Source organism: Miniopterus schreibersii, assembly GCF_964146895.1.
Source record: "Miniopterus schreibersii genome assembly, chromosome: 2".
Lineage (NCBI taxonomy): Eukaryota > Metazoa > Chordata > Mammalia > Chiroptera > Miniopteridae > Miniopterus > Miniopterus schreibersii.
The window spans coordinates 124,191,227-124,213,384 of NC_138102.1; the positions used below are offsets into that span (position 1 = coordinate 124,191,227).

A 22,158-nucleotide genomic window follows, 5' to 3' on the forward strand; every position below is an offset into this window, starting at 1 on the left:
TTTTAAATGTATTTATTCAAAGAGGAATTGAGAGCACAAATAAACTTTTAAAAAATTAAACTTACAAAGTAATACTTCCAAAACAGTTTCCAAAAAGAAAAAAGAAAGAAATCCTTTGATGAAGTTTACAACATAAAGGGAAAAAATTGGGGATCATTTCAAGAGATGCAGAAAAAAATATGGTAAAATTAAACATTTATTCAAGATAAAAGCTCTTAGCAAAATAAAGAAAGAGAAAACTACCATAATCTGGCAGTGAGGATTAATTAAAAACAATCTAGCCCTGGCCGGTTTGGTTCAGTGGTCAGAGCATCGGCCCATGGACTAAAGATCCCTGGTTCAATTCCCACCAAGGGCAGTTATCTTGGTTGCAGGCTTGATCCCTGGCCCTAGCCGGGATGTGTGCTGGAGGCAACCAATCGATGTGTCTCTCTCACATGTATGTTTCTCTCTCTCTCTTTCTCTCTCTCTCTCTCTCTCACTCTCTCTGAAAAGCAATAGAAAAAATATCCTCAGGTGAGGATTAAAAAAACCCAAAAAACCAATATATGTAACGTTGAAACATTGTCCTTATAGTCAGGAATAGGAGAATGCTGTCCGCTATTACAACTTATGTCCAACATTGCATTGGAAGATTGACTGACTATTAATATTAGTAATAAAAACTGATATAAAGGTTAGATGACAGGACAAACGTATTTTTATATAGAACATTAAGAAAATCCAGCCGGTGTGGTTCAGTGGTTGAGCATCAGTGGGCCCATGAACCTGGAGGTCAGGGTCAGGGCACATGCCTGGGTTGCGGGGTGGATCCCCACTAGGGAGCATGCAGGAGGCAGCGGATTGATGTTTCTTTCTTGTCTATGTTTCTAGCTCTCTATTACTCTCCCTTCCTCTCTCTAAAAATCAGTAAAAATATATTTTTTAAAAAAGAAAGAAAATCCAAGGTTATTAACAAACTATTGATAAGAGAATTATGTAAGATTCCTGGATAGTAGACTAATATAAAAATAACTTAGATTTTTTCAAATCAGCGAAAATCAATTAGGAAATATAATTTTAAAATGTCACTTTAAAACAACAAATACATGTTACTAAGGAATCTAATTTTATGTGTAAAGCCTTTACTGAGAAAAATTTAAAACTTAACTGAAAGTCCTTTAAAGACCCAAATAAACAATCTTTATTAATATAGTCAGTGCTATAAAGATGTTAATTCTTCTTAAATTAACCTGTAAGTTCAATGTAATGCCAACCAAAATCTCAAGATCATCTGTGGAAATGATAAGCCTATCACAACATTAATTTTCAAGAGCAAAGGGCCAAGAATAACCAAATAATTTCTGAACAACTGGAAAAAGAACAAGTTGGAGAACTCCTACCAGGTCTCAAAATTTATTGTGGACTTTGCAGCTTATGTAGTGCTGTATTGGAGACCACTGTCAATACCCGCTTAAGTCTCAGCCGTGGAGTTATTTGTGACAGAAAAAGCTCTCACCAAGCACAGCTAGAAAATCCAAATAAAATACAACAAAGTGATGTTTAAGAGCACCAAAGATTCAAAGCAACAAAGACTAGAGGGTGAAGATTTCAGAGCAGGAGATCCATAGAGAGGTGGGTTGATGTTATGAATGTTGCTGTTTCTCTGGGGCCATTTTTTGATTCTGGGTCCAGGTCAAGGACTGAATACTGTATATGGGCTTTGCTCTGGCAGAAGCCAATTTTGGGGAAAAAGAGAAACCAGCTGAGCTTTTGTTGGTCTTGCAATGCTAGAGAGATAAAATTGAAGAATTGAGTAGGTCAAGATTCAGGTGAGTGATAGAGGTGGAGGAAGTGAGCCCAACGGGTATCCATTTTGTACTCAAGTTATTTTAATTTTGAAGCTGTGAAGGGCAGAAAGTTAAATCCCTAGGCTGAAAGCCCTGGAAATGAAAGCAGATTTTTTAGTAATTCCAGTGTTCTAAAGCAATAAGAGATTGGAGTTCAGAACCCACCAGGAAAAGACAACAGTGAACACCTCAGCCTCTCCGTGGAAAGCCCTGGAAATCTACACCCTTGGAACAGAGGTAAACAGAGACAGACAGCTTTACCTATATTCTAACCCAGCTTTGACTAAATTGTATTTGGATTAAGCCGAACAACCCCAAGTCTATCTGTTTAGCAGAAGAAAAGCTAGAACTTTCTATAGTTTTCCCCCCACATAGGATAGGTGTTTAATAAAAACTTACTAGTCACACCAAGTGTTTCTGCAATGTATGTAATGGCTTAAAACAATAACAATTTATTACTATTTCTCACAGTTGTCTGGCTCTGCTAGGCAATTTCTGTTATATGTAATGTCATAAGGATTCAGTGTCATGGCTGCATTCCACTGTAGTTCAGTAGGGGTTGAAACAGAAAGATGACCACTCCTCTTCCAGGGCCTTTCTCCATGTGACTTCTTGAGCAGGAGAACATGGGTTTCTCGATACACTGGGAGCTTCCAAGACAGTAAAAGCCAAAGCTGCCAGATCTCTTAAAGGCCAGGCCCAGAACCCGCACAATATCAAGTCCCTTATTCAAGGTGAGGCGAAATAAGCTCCACTCCTTGATGGGAGTAGAGGCAATGCATGTAAAGGAGGGGAGGAATAGTTGGTGGCCATCTTTAAAGTCAATGTACACACCAAGAAACAGCATTATTAATAAACTAAGAGAAAACAAAACAACATTGAAAGTAGAAACAGACCCACAGGTGATTTGGATGCTGGAGTTTTTAGAAAGAGGTTGGAATACTGAAAGGTGTTGATAAGGGAGCTTAGGGAGGGTAACAAAAACATGGGCTTGGCAGCTACATGGCATTGAGTAAGATTTTTCTTCAGTTGCAGTAAGGAGCAATTGAGGAATTTTAAGGAAAGAAGGTATTTGATCTGATTTTCTTTGTGTGAAACAGTTTGGAGTAGAGTACAAAGGGAAGTGGTAGACTGGACTAGTTCAGGAAAGAAATGACATGACAGTGGCTTGGATACTGGGCAGGAAGGAGAAGTGGAAAAAAAAGAGTGTTTCATTATTACCTTTTTATGTCTTTGACTAGAAAACATTAGTTTCCAAATGGGACATAATGCAATAAGTTTATTTTTTAAATTGCTTTGAATGAAATCTGAAATTAGAGGGACAATACTCTAATTCATTCTTTAGTTGAAGTATAACATGGATATACAAACATACATGTATCATGGAAAGTCTGGTTAATTATTACAAAGTGGACATACCTAGATAACCTTTTGGTATCCTCTTGTAATTACTAACTCCTCTTTCCTCTCCAAAGGTAACTGCTAACCTGATTCCAAATGTAGATTAGTTTTGCCTGATTTTGAACTTTATGTAAATGAAATCATTTAATATGCTTTCTTTTTGTGTCTGTCTTGTTTCCTGGCATTACAACTTTTTTTTTTTTTTTTTTTTTAAAAACAGTTTCTGAATCATCTACCCCTTCACCCATCTTACTTTATCTTCAATCAAAGAATTTGTACATTTAATGTTAAAAAGTATCTTTGGCCTGGCTGGCATGGGTCAGTGGTTGAACTTTGAACTATTGAAGCAGGAGGTCGAGGTTTGATTCCCGGTCTGGGCACATGCCCGGGTTTCGGGCTCAGTGCCGAGTGGGGGGCATGCAGGAGGCAGCCTATCAATGACTCTCTCATCATTGATGTTTCTCTGTCTCTCTCCCTCTCCCCTTCCTCTCTCTGAAATCAATTAAAAAAAAGTATCTTTGTTCTGAGAACCAATATTCTGATAATGGAAGGGAAACATTAGTTTTAAATCACAATTAATTTGTACATTGATTACTGAATTACTTCTGAATAAGTCACTATGTTAATAATAACTAATAAAAGGAGGAGAATGGAAGCAAATGCAAATAAGCATTTCAACTAATAGTTCTTTGTATAGCAGCAAGTATATACTGTGTAGCGGCACAGTGGATCAGTTAAACCTCACTCCTATCTGTCCTTTAGCCTGAGAGAAAATGAGTGAAGGGGGAGAGGCATTTGAGTTGAAATATGATTTATGACAAATGATTTATATCATCATATAGCAGCAATCAAATCTTGTCCATAAATTCTCTATAAACCTGATGAGAGCTAAATTTGAAAATATAATGAATTTATGGAAACTTTGCTCTCCAAATAGAATGTTACAATTTTTTTCCCTTTTTGCTTACCGCAGAGGTTGTTTCTGCAGGTGTCTTCTTTTTCGCACATAGAGCAGGATTCTCCTTTAGTGTAAGGGCGCATCTTTAGGTAATTTCCCCTATAAAAAAGAGAAACATTGAGTAGCCAAATGACTATTCACTCCTCTAATTTGGTGCATTCATTTTTTTATTTTGGCTGCTCATTAAGTCATGAATGTTGAAAGGAAAATAACTTATCCCAATTTTATGCTAATTTCTTTTGTAAAAAGAAACTTTAAAACTGTTCTTTACAGTGTGTTCTTAATATGTCACAGTTCTCTTTTTTCAAAAAAAAAAATATTTTTATTTTTATTTTTTAATTTTTTTTAAGAGAGGGAGATTGAGATCAATTTGTTGTTCCACTTATTTATTCATTCATTGGTTGATTCTTGTATGTGCCCTGACTGGGTATGGAACCCACAACCTTGGCATGTCAGGGCGATGCTCTAACCAACTGAGCTACCCAGCCAGAGAGTCATATTCTTGAATATTCTATAAGACATAAATTAGATATGAACCCAGTGTAATTATGTATGTGACAGCCACAGATTTTTCGTTTGTTTCTTGTAGAACACTAAGATTATCTCTTTTTTTTTTTTAAATTTTATTTTTGTTTAAAATATTACAGATGTCCCTTTTTCTCCCCAATGACCCATTCCCCCCCTTGTTCCTTCCCCCTCCCCAGTCCCTCTCCCCACCATTGTCTGTGTCCTTGGGTTGTGCATATATGTCCTTTGGTTTCTCCCCCTCCACCCACCCGCCCTCCTCCATCCCTCTGACATTCATCAATCTCATCTATGCTTCCATGTCATTGAATCTATTCTGCTCATCGGTTTATTAAGTTCTTTAGATTCCACGTATAAGCGAGATCATGTGATATTTTTCTTTATCTGCCTGGCTTATTTCACTTAGCATAATATTTTTCAGGTCCATCCATACTGCCCCAAAGGGTACGAGATTCTTCTTCTTTACAGCTGCGTAGTATTCCATGGTGTAAATGTCCCACAGCTTTTTAATCCACTCATCTACTGATGGGCACCTGGGCTGTTTCTAGATCTTAGCTATTGTAAACTGTGCTGCTATGAACATAGGGGTGCATATATCCTTTCTGATGAATGTTTCAGGATTCTTAGGATACATTCCTAGGAGTGGGATCACTGGGTCAAATGGCAGCTCCATTTTTAAGTTTTTGAGGAACCTCCATACTGCTTTCCATAGTGGCTGCCCCAGTCTGCATTCCCACCAGCAGTGCACTAGGTCCCCCTTTCTCCACACCCCCGCCAGCACATGTAGTTTGTTGATTTGTTGATGGCAGCCATTCTGACAGGTGTGAAGTGATACCTCATTGTGGTTTTAATTTGCATCTCTCTGATAATTCTCATGTGTCTCTTGGCCATCCGTATGTCCTCTTTGGAAAAGTATCTATTTAAGTCCTTTGCCCATTTCATAATTGGGTTGTTTGTCTTCCTTTTGCTGAATGCTATGAGTTCTTTTTATTTTGTAAATAGAATAAGCAAAATTTAAATTGTAAATGGAAACGTATGCTTTATGACTTAGTTTAAAAGTATAATACCATAGTCCTTATCTTGTCCTATTTGATGCTGTACCAAAAAAATGGTACCATTTGGTCAACCACTTAACAGATATTATGCCTGATATATTATAACAAATCTGTTTGTTTGTTTTTTTCCATCTCTGTATTTGTGGAAGACTTTTAAAAATGTTACTTAGAGTACACAAAGGAAAACACTAATAAGATTACCAGTATACCATTAAATAATAAGCCACAGTTCATTTATCCATTCATTCGTTTGGACATTTGGATTGTTCCAGGTTTTGACTATTACATGTAAAGTTACTATACACATTTTGAACATTCATATTTGTCTTTTTATGGACATACATTTCCTATAATACATATCTAGGAGTGAAATAAATTGATTATATGATCAGTGCATATTTAACTTTTTAAGAAACTACCACTCTGTTTTTATATTATAGTTGTGACACTTTATATTCCCACTAGCTGTGGTTGGGAATTCTAGTTCCTTTACATCTTCCTCTGGATTTAGAATTATCAGTCTTTAGCCATTCAGATTGTTGTGCAACAGTATTCATTGTGGTTTTAATTTGTATTTCCCTAATGATTAATGATATTGAGGTTGTTATCATTGCTTATTTGCCATCTTCAAATTTTCTTCATTAACCTTTTATTAATTTTTTATTGTTTTAAGTATTCCTGATATTGAATTGTGACAGTTCTTTCTATAATCTTGGTATAAGTCTTTCATCTGATATGTTTTGCAAAAATTTTCTTCCAGTCTGTAGCTTATCTTTTTATTCTCTTACCAGTGTCTTTGAATAGTTGTAATTTTAATTTTAATGCAGTCCACCTTGTCAGCTTGTTCTTTTATGGATCATGCTTTTGGTGTGGTAGCTAAAAAATTTTGGCTATATTAAGGTCACAAAGTTTTCATCTATGTTTTCTTCTACAAGTTTTATAGTTTAGATTTTACATTTAGGTTTAAAATCTGTTTTGAGTTATTTTTGTAGGTTTTATTTTGTGTAGATTCAAGATTACTTTTAGTTTTTTATGTATAGATGACATATTGTTCCAGCAGCATTTCTTGAAAAATCTCTTCCACTGCATTGCCTTTGTGCATCTATGAAAAATCAGTTGAACATGTGGTCAACCATGTGTAGATTTATTTTTGGACTCCTTATTATGTTCCACTGATCCGTTTGTCTAATATTATATCAATATCACAATGTTGTGATTATTTTTAGCTATAATTATTGAAAAAATAGTCTTTCAAATTTGTTCTTTTTCTTAGTTGTTTTGGCTATTCTAAGTCCTTTGCATTTCCATATGAATTTTAGAATCAAAGTTTGTCAGTTTTTACAATAAAGGCCTGCCAAGATACTTATTGCAATTATATTGACTCTATAGACCAATTTAGTGAAAAATTACATTTAAACAATATTGAGTCTTTTATCCTATTAACAAGGTATATCTCCCTATTTGTTTGTGTATGTTAATTTATCTTGAGAATATTATGTAATTTTCAGTGTATAGTCCTTCATATCTTCTGTCATATTTATTCCTAATTTATATTTTTAAAACTATTATAAATGATATTGCAAATTTATTTCAATTTATGATTGTTCATTGCTAGTATATTGGCATGCAATTGAGTTTTGTATCTTGATCTTGTATCCTGAAAAAGTTTTAAACTTACTTATTAGTTCTAGAGAAGTTTTCATAGAATTCATTAGATTTCCTGTATAGATCCATACGCCAGCAGTCAGCAAAGTGTGGCCCATAGGCCAAATCTGGCCTTTGGTCTGTTTTTGTGCAGTTTTTGAGCTAAGAATTGTTTTTTTATATTTTTAAGGGCTTATTTAAAACAATACAAAATCACAAATGTGAATATGTAACAGGATGCATGTGTTCTGCAAAGCCTAACATTTTTACTATATACTTTACAGAAAAAGTACTGTCTGGAACTGTACAGAAAATTTTTGTACTGTTAGGTATAACATTACATGCAGATTTTTCACAGAAGCCTTTATTAGGTTTAAGATGTTTCCTTCTGTTTCTAATGGACAGAGAACTTTTGTTAGGAATGAATGTCTTTTACTCAGTCTAGTGAGATGATCCCATGATCTTTATTTTTAGGCTGATTGATATGGCTAATTACATGGATTGATTTTAGAATGGTAAATCAGGCCTACGTTACTGGAATAAACATTTGGATAAAGTGCATTATGCTTTTACTATATTATTGGATTCAACTGCTAAATTTTGTTTAGAATTTTTGTACCTATGTTCATAAGAGAGACTGCTCTGTAGTTATCTTTTCCTTTTATTTCTCCTTTGTAATTTGTATCTTTTGAGAAATTTGTTCATTTTATCCAAGTTGCCTCTTGATTAATTTACCCAATTATTATTTTTAATGACCTTCTTTAATCCTGGCAGCATATTTTGCTCTGAAATTCACATGATCTTATATTAATATAGACTCTGCAGCTTTATTTTGCCTAATGTTAGTGTAGTAAAGCTTTTTCCATCCTTTTACTTTTAATGCATTTGGGTCTTTATATTTAAAGTATGCTTTTTGTAGGCAGCATATAATTGGTTCTTGATTTTTTTATCCAGTCTCACAATCTCAGCCTTTTCATTTGATGTGATTATTGACATAGTTAAAATTGAGGCTATCTTCTTATTTATTCTGTTTGCTTCATCTCTCCTTTGTTTTTCTTCTCTTTAAGTTTTGCATTTGTCATACTTATTTCTGTTGCTAACTGAGAAGGAGTAGAAGAAATCAGAAATAAATATACACATTTGTACTTCTCCATAGCAATTTTGGCACATGTCAGGTTCTTTTTATCAATTCTGTATATTTATTCTATGCCTGTGTTTTTTATTTTGTACATTTTATTTTAATATTTTTGTTTGTTAAATGGATGGGGTTGTGAATGGATTTTATCTTCTTTATTGTACAGATCACAGAGATTAGAGTTCCAGAATTTTATTTTTGTAGCCTCCCATTAGGCTTATATTATATTTCCATTTAGATGTGCAGTTATCAAAAAGGCAATAAAAATGATGGTATTTTTTTCTTAGATAAATGTGCTTTTCACTATCATTCTGAATCACTTGCTCACTCCTGTTATGTTATGTTATATTAGGAAAGTATCGGCTAGCCTATTTTGTGTTCCAGTATTTAGCGTAGCAATGCACTTTATATTATTGGTTGTTTTACTTAACAAACAATGCCCATTATTTCACTCTAAACTTTAAGTATTTCATGATAGGTATAATTCTTTACACAAGGTAATATTCTTTCACTACTTTCTATTTTCATGTCTTTCTTTTGATTATCTTTATAGAGACTTCATTTCTTAGATATATACCTGTCTTTTTAGTCTTAGACCCTATTTTTGGAAACAATTCTTAACATTTATTTCAATGTAAAATAGTTTTAATAGCAAAGTAACTTACTCAGGTCCATAGTTACATATAAATATTGCAGTTTCAGCTCTCCCAAGTTTAGGACAAACTGTAATTGCACAACCAACTTTATATGAATTGGCCCAAACTACCTATAACAAAAGGAATTTTTAAATTAAATATGCAAAACTATTCTATGCCACAATGCACTATTGGAATAGCTATGGCCTTAGTCATGCTATAAAAGTGAATATACATAAATACTTTTTGGCTATTTTTCATAATTTCTAATATTTAGTTTAAAACAATTTTTTTAAAAGGCTGCTTTTGTGAATGCTACCTAACTAGTTTTTCCTTACTGATAATTCTCATAAATCAAAAGAATATGTAGCCAAAATAATAACTTTTTCGAGATGATTTATGAAAAAGTTTTATTTTCTCCATGAGTATATAGTACAAACGATATTAAAATCACACTGTAAATGAAAACAATATGAACTTTTATTTCTTTTTCTTTGATTAATTCTACTTAGTTTATGATTACATTTTAAATTCTGTGGTCTTACCCATATTCTCACCTGTGTCAAATCATGAGAAACAGGTAGGGTTAGAGACTAGCAACATATTAAGTTTATTGCAAAAAGCACGCCTGCCATAAGGATGGTGAATACTTTCTTCTTTTGAATAACCACTCTTTATGCCTCTATAAGGGTATGTGTGGCTTTGGAGAGTGACAGATCTATTCTGACCGAGTTTACCACTTAATAAAGTGAGATTGAGCTAGATCCTTAAAATACTTCATTCCGTTTGCGTGTTTTAGAAAGTTAAAGAACTATATGACTATGAATATATATATATTTTCAAGAAATTCATGTTTAAAAATTTGGTTCATGAATAACTGACTACACCATGAAATTTTATTTTCTTAATATGTCTGAACTGTGATAGTTTTGGCTTTTGGAATGGTGAAGATAAATATTGATTATGTATGTATAAATATTGATTATTTAACAAAAGTAAAACATTTTAAATGGACTAAATGTAATATTAATATGAATATTGGTTGTAACTTCAATATGAATATCTTCAGGTGGTAACAGTAAGAAAACTTTTACCTTATTTTCTTTAGAACATTTAGCAAGATACAGTTATTGAACCAATAAGAAGAATGCACCTATTTTTAATATTTTAAACATGTGTGCAAATTAGCCAATGAGGAGTGAGCTGCCAGTTCTGCTGTAGTAATGCTGAGGGACAGGGGGTATTGAAAACAGGTTATTTTTCCCTTACAGTAAAAGGAGAGACAAAGGCCTGGCCTGTGTGGCTCAGTAGTTGAGCATCAACCCATGAACCAGGAGATCATTGTTCGATTCCCAGTCAAGGCACATGTCCAGGTTGTAGGCTTGATCTCCAGTGGGCAGGGGGGCCGTGCAGGAGTCAGCCAATCGATGATCCTGTCTCATTATTGATGTTTCTATCTCTCTCTCTCTCCCCCTCACTCTGAAATCAATAACAAAACATATTAATAATAATTAAAAAAAGAGACAAAGGATTATATATAAAGGCTGTGACTCAACCTTGATGCCATATTAGGAATATTGCATTCTGTTTGTTACCAGAACACCTGACAGTTGATCCCATTCTCTCAATTTTTCTAGCAGTAAGCCAAACCATAATCTTTGTATACAACATCTATCCTGAGAAAGATTTCTAAATTTACAGCATCCTGTTGTTGGACAAAGATTAAATAAGAGCATGAAAGCTACCAATTTCCTTGTTTAGTGTACCTCTGATAAAAATAACATGCTTTCAGACACTATATGTTAATTCAACTTATACAGATAAATTTAGAGAAGAGAGCTCTTTTTCTTGCTTAAATAGGCCAACCTAGTGCCATGTGCCATGCCTAAAGTGTGACTTCCATTTCTCACCAAAAACTCTCACCTGAAACAACCAAAAGTATTGGAAAAATTATAGGAAATAAAGATCTTCAAGATACTGGACATATGATAACAAAGGATAATGCCCCCTGAGAGTTCAGGTTGGGGAAACTGTGAATTGTACAATTATCTCAGCTTGTTGCTTTAACAGTTTCCAGGCCATGACTGGTGGGGTAGGGGTGGTAGGGAACCCAGGAGAAGCTTGATGGATCCACATAGTTGAGAGACAGAGCTGTGAGTCTGCAGAGACCAAGGAGGCAGGAGTTTAGGTAGTGTAGTACCTCAGTGGTGAAAATCTAACAGTAACATCACTTTGGATGCCTGCAGGGGGTCCTCATCATCAATTCAGAAGAGCATTCATTGAAGAAACTACCCTAGACCTAGGAAAGAACCATCTATAAAAAAAACTACATGAAAGAATACAAGACTAACATTTGGCCAGGAGTAGGGTCTTTCCCACTAGTTTTACTGGCAAGTTTCATAATTTCTGGGGCATTGGGTGGAGTATGCAGAAGAATTTTGCCTCCACCTATTTTAAAAGCAGGAACCCAAAGGATCAAAGGATCAAACAAATTCCAGTTAACTATCCCACAGGAGAATTCAAGAATATTATAGGCATATAATTAAGTCAAGCATCCAACAAGGCAAAATTTACAAATTTGGGGATATATTAAAACATACCCAGTGTGATAAGCAGAAAAATTTGACCCATAAGGAAGAGGGAAAATCAGTCCTTCGAAACTATCCCAGAACTAACATAGATGCTAGTATGAACAAAGAAAACACTAATTATTGTAGCTATCTCATATGATTGAAAAGCTAGATGAAAGATCAAATATTCTCAATTTAGTTACTGATGTAAAAAAGACAAAAAAACTTTTAGAGATATAAACTTTGTCTAAGATGAAAAAATAAGCTGTTATTAACAGTAGATTAAACATTAGAAAAGAAAATATTAGTGAACTTAAAGATAAAAGCCATACGACTATCTGAAATTAATCACCGAGTGAAAAAAATGTAAGGAAGAGAGAACATCAGTTAACCATGGGAAAATTCAAATGGCCATCCACATTGGTGACTGGAATCTGGGAAGAGAGAAATGAGAGAGAGTGACAGAAATATTTCAAGAAGCAATATCCAACATTTATCAAAATTTGATTTAAATTATAGATTTATGGTTCTAAGAAACTCAGTAAACTGCAGCATAAAAACATGAAGAAAACTTCAGTATGTTATGAAATTGTTCAAGATTTGTTGTAAAGAAAAAAAATGTAAAGCCAGTGAGAGAAAAAAGACACATTACATACATGGGAATAAATAAAAGGTTGACAGTAGATTTCTTATTGGAATTAATGCATTGTAAATGCATTACAACTGTCTTTCAAATGAAGGTGAGTTTTCAGGATACCAAAAAGTAACTCAAAAGAAAATGCTAAAAAACATGTCTTGTGATTGAAATGTGCATAAATAAGAACTAATCAATAAAATGTTTATTTACCTGAGTATAATGGCCACAAACTTTGGAACAAAGTAGACTACTATAATTATAAAATTGGATTTCATTATACCAAGCACCAATGGCAGACACTGGTGTAAATTTGATTGATCCACCTAACCAGATATTTTCTCCTGAATATTTAAAAGTTGGGTGACACTGATATGGTTTTGATGTACAGGGGTTATGACCGAATGTGCACTGGTTTGCCCATGCTTTTGCAGTCTTTGCTAAAGCTTCATCCCAAGTCTGAAAGACAAAAATAATTTAAATTGAATTGTTATTGTGCATATTTGTTTGCATTAAAGTTATTCTAATTATTGTAATTAATTAAATTTTGTTTAAATTTTTAATTTTCATAAAATATAGTTTTTCTTTGGCATTTATTATGTTCACTGTTCTTTTAAGTTGTACTTCAGAAACACTCTATGACCCATTCTGTGGCAGTTCATTTTTGTATTTCTTGTGCTTACCTGATGGCCTGGGTAAGTAGAGGCAGTCAACAAATGTTTGAATATAATTAAATAAGTCAGAGTTCACAGTCTAGTAATTTGAAAATTATGCAAGCATATCATAAGTAAAGGATGAGGACCTATTTATAATTAAAAAGGGAAAATCTTTCTAAGACAGTAGAAGAAATATAATTTCCTTAATTTGATCAAGAGTATCTATATAAAAAAAAAATCCAACCTTACAGCAAGCATCAGTATAAAATGATGAAATATTGAAAGCTTCCACTCAAGATTGGGAATGAAACAAGATTATTTCTATTTACTTACTTATCTTCATCTGAGGATATTTTTTCCATTGCTTTTCAGAAAAAATGAAAGGGAAGGAAATAGAGAGGAACATTGATGAGAGAGAGACACGTCAATTGGTTGCCTCACTCGTGCAGCCCGGGAGCTGGAGCCTGCAACTGAGGTGTGTGCCCTTGGCCAGAATTGAACCTGGGACCCATCAGTTGGTGGGCCGACCCTCTAACCACTGAGCCAAACCAGCTAGGGCTCATTATTTCTATTTAATATTGTACTGGAGGTTAGGCTGTATAAAATATGTGCACTGTAAATATATAGGACAAAAGATATAAAATGTCTGATTGATTAGGATTTACCATTATTTACAGATGACATGACTGCATACATGGAAAATTCAAATGAATGTGCAAGCAAGACTGTAAGAAATAAGTGAAATTATCAAAGTTGCTGGATACCAGGAAAATAGACAAAACTGTATTTCCACATACACTCTGGAAACAGTGTCAAAAATATGAAATATTTATAAGTACAATACATGAATGATGTAAAAATATCTCTATACTGAAAAGTACAAAAGATCAGTCAGAGAAAATGGAAAAGACTTAAATAAATGGAAAGATATATAATATTCATGGACCGGAAGGTTCGATATTGCAAAGAATATTTATTCATCCTGATATTTAATTCACTTTTAATGAAAATTCAAGTCGAGTATTTTTTTTGGAAATTGATTATGAAATTTATATGGAAATTCAAAGAATCAACAATAGCTAAGACAATCTTTAAAAAGTAAAACAGCATATACCAGTCTCTGTCATGTGTTAGATTACCACGCCATGTGCTATTTTAGCGTTTTGGGAAAATGAAAAATAAAATCTGTTCTCTAGCAAAATAAATGTCTTATTTTATGTGTAAAAAAATAAATAAATAAAAGTGAGAAGACTTACTCTATCAGATATTAAGACATCATAAAGCTATTTTAGGAATTATGGTATTAGCACAAGGGTAGACAAAGAGCCCAGTTGAAGAGCGTAGAGTCCTGAAACGATTTTTGACAAAAGAGACAATGTCTTAATGTAGCTATTATTGGCAAGATAGTTTTAAAAATATTTTCATTTTAAATTAATTATAGATTCACAAAAGGTTACAAAAGTAGTAGACAGAAGTCCTGTGTAAATATCACCTAGTTTCCCAATTGGTTATGTTTTATGTAACTATAATACTGCATCAAAATAAAAAAATTGACATTGGTGCAATCAGCAGACCATAAGATTTCAACAGTTTTACATGCATATATTTGTATGTGTGTATTTTTATGCAGTTTTATTATGTGTAAATTGAAGTGGCCACAGCCAAAATCAAGATAACTCTATCACCGCAGTGATCCCTCATGCTAACCCTTTAAGTCATATTCACTCCACCACCCTGTCCCTAACCCATGGCATTCACTAATTTGTTCTCCATCTCTATAATTTTGCCATTTTAAGAATTTTATATAAATAGAATCCCATAGTATGCAACTATTTTGATATTGGCTTTTTGTTCTCACAGCGTAATTCCCTTGAAATCCATCCACACTTCCATGTTTCATTAGTTTATTCCTCTTTATTGCTGAGTAGTATGCCATGGAATGGATGTACCACTGTTTAATCTTCACCTATTGATGGAACTTTGGATATTTATAAGTTTGGGCTATTACAAATAAATTGCATTGAACATGTGTGATCAGGTTTTTGTATAGCAATAAGTTTTCCTTTTTCTAGAAAAAAATAAGGAAAAGGAAAGTTGCGAAGGAGTGTGATTGCTCGGTCTTATGGTAAGTGTACATTTGGTTTTTTAGGACGAAAGTGCCAGACTATTTTCCAGAGTGGCTGTACCATTTTACATTCCCACCAGCCAAGTATGGCAGGTATGGTTTCTCCACATCCTTTTCAGTATTTGGTAATAGCACTATTTATTTTTTATTATTATATTTTTATTTTATTGTTGACAGTATTACAGATGTCTCCCATTTTCTCCCTTTCTGCCCCCTCCACCCAGCCACCACCCCACTGCAGGCCTTCCCCATACTGTTGTCTGTGTCCATGGGTTATTTTTTCTTATTTCTTAAGGCTGAATAATATTCCATTGTATGTATATAGTATGTATATAGTACATTTTCTTTACGTATTTGTCTGTTGATGGACCCTTGGGTTATTTCTATATCTTGGCTATTGTAAACACTGCTGCAATACACATACGGGAGTGCAGATATCTCTTCAAGATCCTGCTTTCAATTTTTTAGATATATATCCAGAAATGAGACTTTTAGATGTTATGGTAGTTATAATTTTAATGTCTTGTGTAATCTCCATACTGTTTTCCATAGCTGTGACATAATTTTATATTCCCACTAACAGTATACAATGGTTCCAGTTTCTCTGTAAACTTGAAACTTATCTTAAATTTTATTTGTGTTTTCATTAGTTTCCCCCAGCATAACAAACATTTTCAGTTAAGAACAACAATCTGAGTATAAAAGTCTTATTAATTCAACAAAAAATTGAAAATGAGAAGAAAGTAAAAGGATGCTAATCCTCTTTAGAATAGCAAGAGAATCAGTTGGTAAATCTAGCCATTGAATGACTTTGAGATCTGTCATTATACTGCCTGTCAGTGAACAAGCTGGGGTTGGGCAATCCTCCTTGCTCCAGCCAGAGAGGAGGAATTTTAACTCAACTTATTTACAAACTCTGCAAGTAAGAAAATTAAAATTTATTTACTTAAATCACTGAGCTATCAAGTTTCATTTCATACCAAAGCCTAGGCTAGCCTCTTAAAAAAACATATTGCTGAAAATAGGGTGCAGTCATGATAAAAATCTAAGCTCATACTACCCTGAGACCTAGTATGGGGGATCCATGCTGAACACTGACTTTATAGGCTATTACATATGACAGACACACACAAATGCACACACACTTACACAGTGTATTATAAAACAAAAGATTCTCTTCATTCTAACCTTAGCATGGGTTCAGTGTGACCCACAAGACTGTGCACATCTTTTGTCTCATGGTTTTAAAACAACAAACATCTATAAATGGCAGATGAGTATGTGATCATTGTTGCTGATGACATTGGGGACAGAAGTGATATAGAGTCTAAGAAATATTTGAACTATGGAAGTTCTTAGATAAAAGATACACTTGCCAAATCTTTTCTTTCAGCAGGAAAGCACTGTTCTTGCCTAATATAATATTGTTATCAGTACTAGTGATCTGCTTCCTCATTTCTCCATATTCCCATTTTGAAGTTAAGGGGGACATTTTGCAATGGTAACAATTTCCATTACTGTTAAGTAGGGATAAATGTAGATCTGTATGTTACCTAAGTGAAGCATGTCCATCAGTTCTTTACATTGGCCACAAGCTGGGCACAGACACTACAATGGCCAGTAATTTTATATTGATAGGAAGACTTCATTAGACTCTCTAAAAAATTTTTAAAATATTTAAAATACCTAAAATTGATATTCATCCATTATAATTTTGCCTTTTAATTTTAATATACAGTTTTGATTATTTTTGAAAAAAATAAAAATTTACAGGTTTCATCAATGAAAATGAGCTTAATTATTCTGATTAAATCCAAAACTGAATTCATTAGGTGAAATTCCTGAAACCACATATTCTTTTTTTTAATTTATCTTTATTGTTGAAAGTATTACAGATGTCCACCTTTCTTCCTCATTGACCACATATTTTTTACTCAATAAGGATTGAATTACTGAGCAAACAATGAGACACAATGTGGCCTTCTATGTTTCTTCTTCTGACCCATAAATGATAGGGGCAAGCCTGACTGAACCAAGTATTTAACAGGTAGCTGGAAGGCAGTGAGACAGGAATGATAGAAATCCAAATTGTTCAGGCCAAAGCATTTGGAAGAATGTGATCTATAAATTAGGAGGCAGACCATGAGTCTATTGAATTTGAAGGTCAAAACAGAAATTGGAAAACAGAACATTAATAGTGTTTGTTGGTTGTAATGTGGGTTCAACATAATTTTATGAGTATAAAATTGGCCATTTGGAAACAGAAATAAAAGAGAGAACTAAGACGTGGGGCTTTTGAGAGATGGGGAAAAAACTGTTTCTCTATAGCATATAAAAGATAAGACTTTGAAAAGGCTTTGAGAGACAAATGTCATAGAACTTGCATATAAATAAAAAGCTCAGGGCAAAGAGGAGATGAAGTATGTGACACCAAATCCACTTGATTGATTAAAAAGTGCCTCAGCAAATGTAAAAGGTTGAAGGTATCCCCATTTCCCACAAACTCAAAATTGCTCTGAAACAATGATTGCTGTGTGGCTCCCATTCTTCTACTTTCTGAATAGAAATTTTTGTTGTAGTTGTCTTGTCCTTGTGCTAGCACTGAATATTGTTTCTGTGGAGGACACACACAGTCACATGGCCATAAGTATCCACAACCAATGCTGTTAGAGAGATTGTTGCATGCCACTCAGCGATATTAGGCTCTGATTCAATAACTGAACAGGATATTGGGTTTTATCCTTTGAGGGAGGCCTTGGATTTGTTCTGTATATTAGAGAAAAGGTATAAAACAGCAGTTGATGACCACAAAAGCAGTCTGTGATAGAGACATTTAGGGTAAGCATGCTATGGTCATCAGACTAATTCTGGCCAGAGAGACATGGATGGGAATGGCTTATGGTTCTAGGTCTAGTCATAAAATTTCTATGCAGCCCTTTAGCTCTCTGAATAGTGACTCTGAAGAACATGTGTTGACCATGATGAAACCAAGGTGTAAACAGCCAGAAGGCACTGCATGGAGAACAGGTGATGTGGAGAGCTTGCATGACTTCAGGGTTTATTTGTTAACACATCATGGTTTATCTTTTCTGGCATTTATAGAAATTGATATGAGAAAGGAGATGCCTAGTTTTCTTGGATGATTTCAGTAATGGATGACAGGAGAAACTCTTGTTGAAGTTTTAGCCAACAGCACTTCCGCTTTTGGCGAAGATGAAGTAATTTTTCTACTTGTAACAATAAAAATAAAACACATATTTGAAAAAGCAAGACACACGAAATCAGGCAAGACACATGATCCCTGAGAGGAGGAAAACCAACACGGTGAGTTCTATGATTGCTTTAGTTTACTGCCCTGAGAGAATGTTCAGGCCATAAAGAAATACCAGAAAGGAGAGACCTGCCCAGAGGCAGAGCTCCAAAGATGAGTGTTTAGCAGAGTATTGACTAGCCCACACATATGAAGAACATATCCAAGGCCAGGGAATGAATCACTCTAAAGGACAGGAGAGCATATTACCTAATGCTTACACAGTACTGGGAATATTGCCTCTTCCCACTAGCAGGATTGGAAAACCTAATAATCTTGGGAAATGTGTAGAGTACTCAAAAGGATCTTTCCTTAATAGAGAGAGGTAATTATCCCTAACCCCAACCACTGCTTTTGTCTTGCCTTACAAATTTTAAAAACAGGACTCAAATGGATCAAAATGCCAAGTAATATAAATCCATACCAAAAAAAATGTCAAGAATACTTACAAAAATATGAAAATAACCATCACCTAACAAGCTAAAATGGACAGAATCATGTATCATGTATCTGATAAAAAGTTATCTTCATATAAAGACCCATGATAAAACAATAAAAAATCAGGAGAAAAGCCCTGGCCGGGTAGCTCAGTTGGTTAGAGTGTCATCCTGATGCGCCAAGGTTGCAGGTTCCTGGTCAGGGCACATACAGGAATCAACCAATGAATGCATAAATACGTGGAACAACAAATCAGTGTTTCTCTTTCTCACTCTCAATCAAATCAATAAATTAAAAAAATTAAAAAATAGTCCTGCTGGCATGGCTCAGTGGTTGAGCATCAACCTGTAATCCAGGAGATCTCGGTTTGATTCATCGTCAGGGCACATGGCAGGGTCGCGGGCTCGATCCTCAGTAGGGGGCGTGCAGGAGGCGGCCTATCAATGACTCTCATCATTTATATTTCTATCTCTCTCTCCCCCTCTTCTGTCTTCTCTCTAAAGTCAATAAAAACATATATTTTAAAAATGAGAAAAATCAAGGAATGGAAATTGAACCAGAATTAACACATCTGTTAAAATTAGTAGACGAAGCAAGAGTGAGAAAAAGATTGTTTACATGAAAAAAGCATCAGTGGAATGTGAGATAACTCTAAATTGTATAATTAATATACTCATAATTGGAGTTTTTAATAATTAAATATACAATGACTAACATTTTTCTAATTTGTTTAAACCTGCAGATCCAAGAAGCTCAATGAATCCCAGGAAATATAAACAATACTACACCAAGACACATCATAACTAAATTGCTCAAAACTAAGGATTAAAAAAAAATTCTTAAAAACAGCCTGAGGAAAAATATATATCATATACATGGGAACAAAGAAAATGATCCAGTAGATTTCTCATCACAAACCATGTGTAGGAAAACAGAAGATAGCAGAGCAACATCTTTGAAGTTCAACCCAGAATTCTGTGTCTAATAATAATATATATCATAAATTAAGGAGAAATAAACACAGACATAAAAAGTTGATAGGATTAGTTACCAATAGACGCACAGTATGAGAAATATTAATGTCCTTTAGGCAGAAGGAAAATGATACAAGGTGGAAATACGGATCTAAAAAAAAAACCAGATAATTAATGTAAAGGGTTAAAAAACAAAAATGATTGCACATTTACAAAGTCAAACTATAAAACAGAATCATAGAAGGCTCATGTTTCTTCAAACTTACTCTGTTCTTCCCTCTCTTCTGCAGGTAGGTATGCACATTTAAATTAATTTACATTTATCCTTTCATTGTTTCTTTTGGAAAATATAGCATATGGGTGTGTTTATATAAAATGTGTCTTTATAAAGGGGTGAACAAAAGTAGGTTTACAGTTGTAATGCAAACTAATAATAAAATAATTAATAAATAAGATGCAAGAATAAACTCTGTTTCATGTCCTCCCAACCTTAAGCCTAGTTTTGCCCCCCCCCCCCCGTATGTAAATACACACACATATTTAAGTCTAGGGAAAGAACAGCTTCAAGATTTCCTTTCTCATTCCCTTCCGTCACCACCCTGCATGAGACAGCTCAAAGGTGTGATTTTTAACTGCATGCTGAAAGGCCAGACAGAATTCATTCATACGCGTCCATAAAAATAATCGCCAAGGTACCTTAGGACAATTCCAGCCTGATTCTTTCTCACCATGTGTTTCATGTCGGCCGCGGGGGGCTCGACGTTGCCACGTATTTCATTGTGAGCAGCGAGACAGTCGTGTATGAAACTCCGGTCGTTTATGGAAGGGACAGTGGGAGGCGATTTACTGGCTACCAAGCAGAAACCTAAAATCCAAAAGCAACTTAATTTATTCCTTAGAACCATGGCAAGACGCAGACGATTGCCTGGCTCCGCGGACTGGTAACGGCTCGGCCAGCCGCTCCCCGAGCCGCCTGGCACCGCGCGCTCTGCGGGCTCCGTCCCGCGGCCCAGGCTCGAGTCCAACGCGGCCGCGCGGGACGCGCAGGAGCTGGGCCCGGGGGCGGGGCCAGAACGGAGGCCGACCCGGCGGCGGGAGTAGCTGGTCAGAAAGCCCTGGGCTACAGGAGGAAGCCTTGAGTTACCCTCTGCTGCAGCTATTCAAGCATTCTGAAGGTGCTTTCTGTGGGCCCAATCTGGAATCACCGCGAAGGGCGCCTGGATTGCACCATGCAGGCAGCACCGTGTTATGTGAAAGAACGATATGTATCAGATGCTGACAGTGGACCAGGCCTGTGCAAAACCCTGTATGTTAGTTTCATAGACTCAGCTTTTGTGTATTGCATTTTTATTGCTTGAAATAAACTGCAACATCATATTGCCGGTTTCCTCAGAGACTGGGAATAAAGCAAGTTTATACTGGATCACGTGGTTCTAAATTATTTTGTCAGAAATTTAATAATTCAGTAATTTGCTTGTTTTCGAATCTAAAGAGAATGACTGCCTAGAAAGAATCACATGATCTCACTCATAGGTGGAATCTAATGAACAAAATAAACGGATGAACAAAATAGATCCAGAGACACAGAAGCATGGAACAGACTGAGGAATCTTTGAGGGAAGGCAGGGGTGGGTGGGTGAGTGGGGAGAGATTAACCTAAGAATTTATATGCATATATGCATAACCCATGGACACAGACAATAGTGTGGTGAAGGCCTGGAAGAGGAGGGGGTGGAGTGGGGAGGGAGTCAAAGCGGTAGGAGGAAGGGAGACATCTGTAATATGTTCAACGATAAACCATTAAAAAAAACCCAAAAAACAGACACATAGAAAGTATAGCCAAGTACTTTCTCTAGACAAAATCTCTTCTTTTTGATACTTAAATTTGGAACACTTACATTTTTTGTGACTAGGGAATTTCAGATGAAGGACTGATTTAGTTGGTATGCTGAAGACTAGGGCAGAGTACATTTGATTGCTTATTTTTACTTACATTGCAATATAAATCAACTTCATTTGGCTTAACATTTTAAACCCATTATATATTATTATTCAATAATAAATCAGCATTTTTTCTGTGACATTAAATGACATTTTTCATTATTGCTGTTTCAAATAAATATCTTGATAATTTGAGATTGTTTACAATGCTATTTAATTTAAGTGAGGGCATATTTACATCTACTGATAGTCTACTCAATTAAGCTTGCCACCAAAACAAGCAAAAAAAACACCTAAAACTTTGATGTCACTAGTCATTATTTGTTAA

The 22,158-nt window shown here is 34.8% G+C and overlaps 1 protein-coding gene across 1 annotated transcript; it reads right to left on the bottom strand.

Moving 5' to 3' along the window:
* Positions 1–2,355: 2,355 nt before the first annotated feature.
* GLIPR1L1 (GLIPR1 like 1) lies at positions 2,356–20,794 on the bottom strand (the record flags this gene model as incomplete). Its single annotated transcript, XM_081127768.1, has 5 exons — positions 2,356–2,642; positions 4,199–4,287; positions 9,213–9,313; positions 12,600–12,845; positions 20,618–20,794. The coding sequence occupies 5 exons, from the start codon at positions 20,792–20,794 to the stop codon at positions 2,356–2,358; spliced, it is 900 nt and encodes a 299-aa protein (XP_080983894.1).
* Between the last annotated feature and the right edge of the window lie 1,364 nt (positions 20,795–22,158).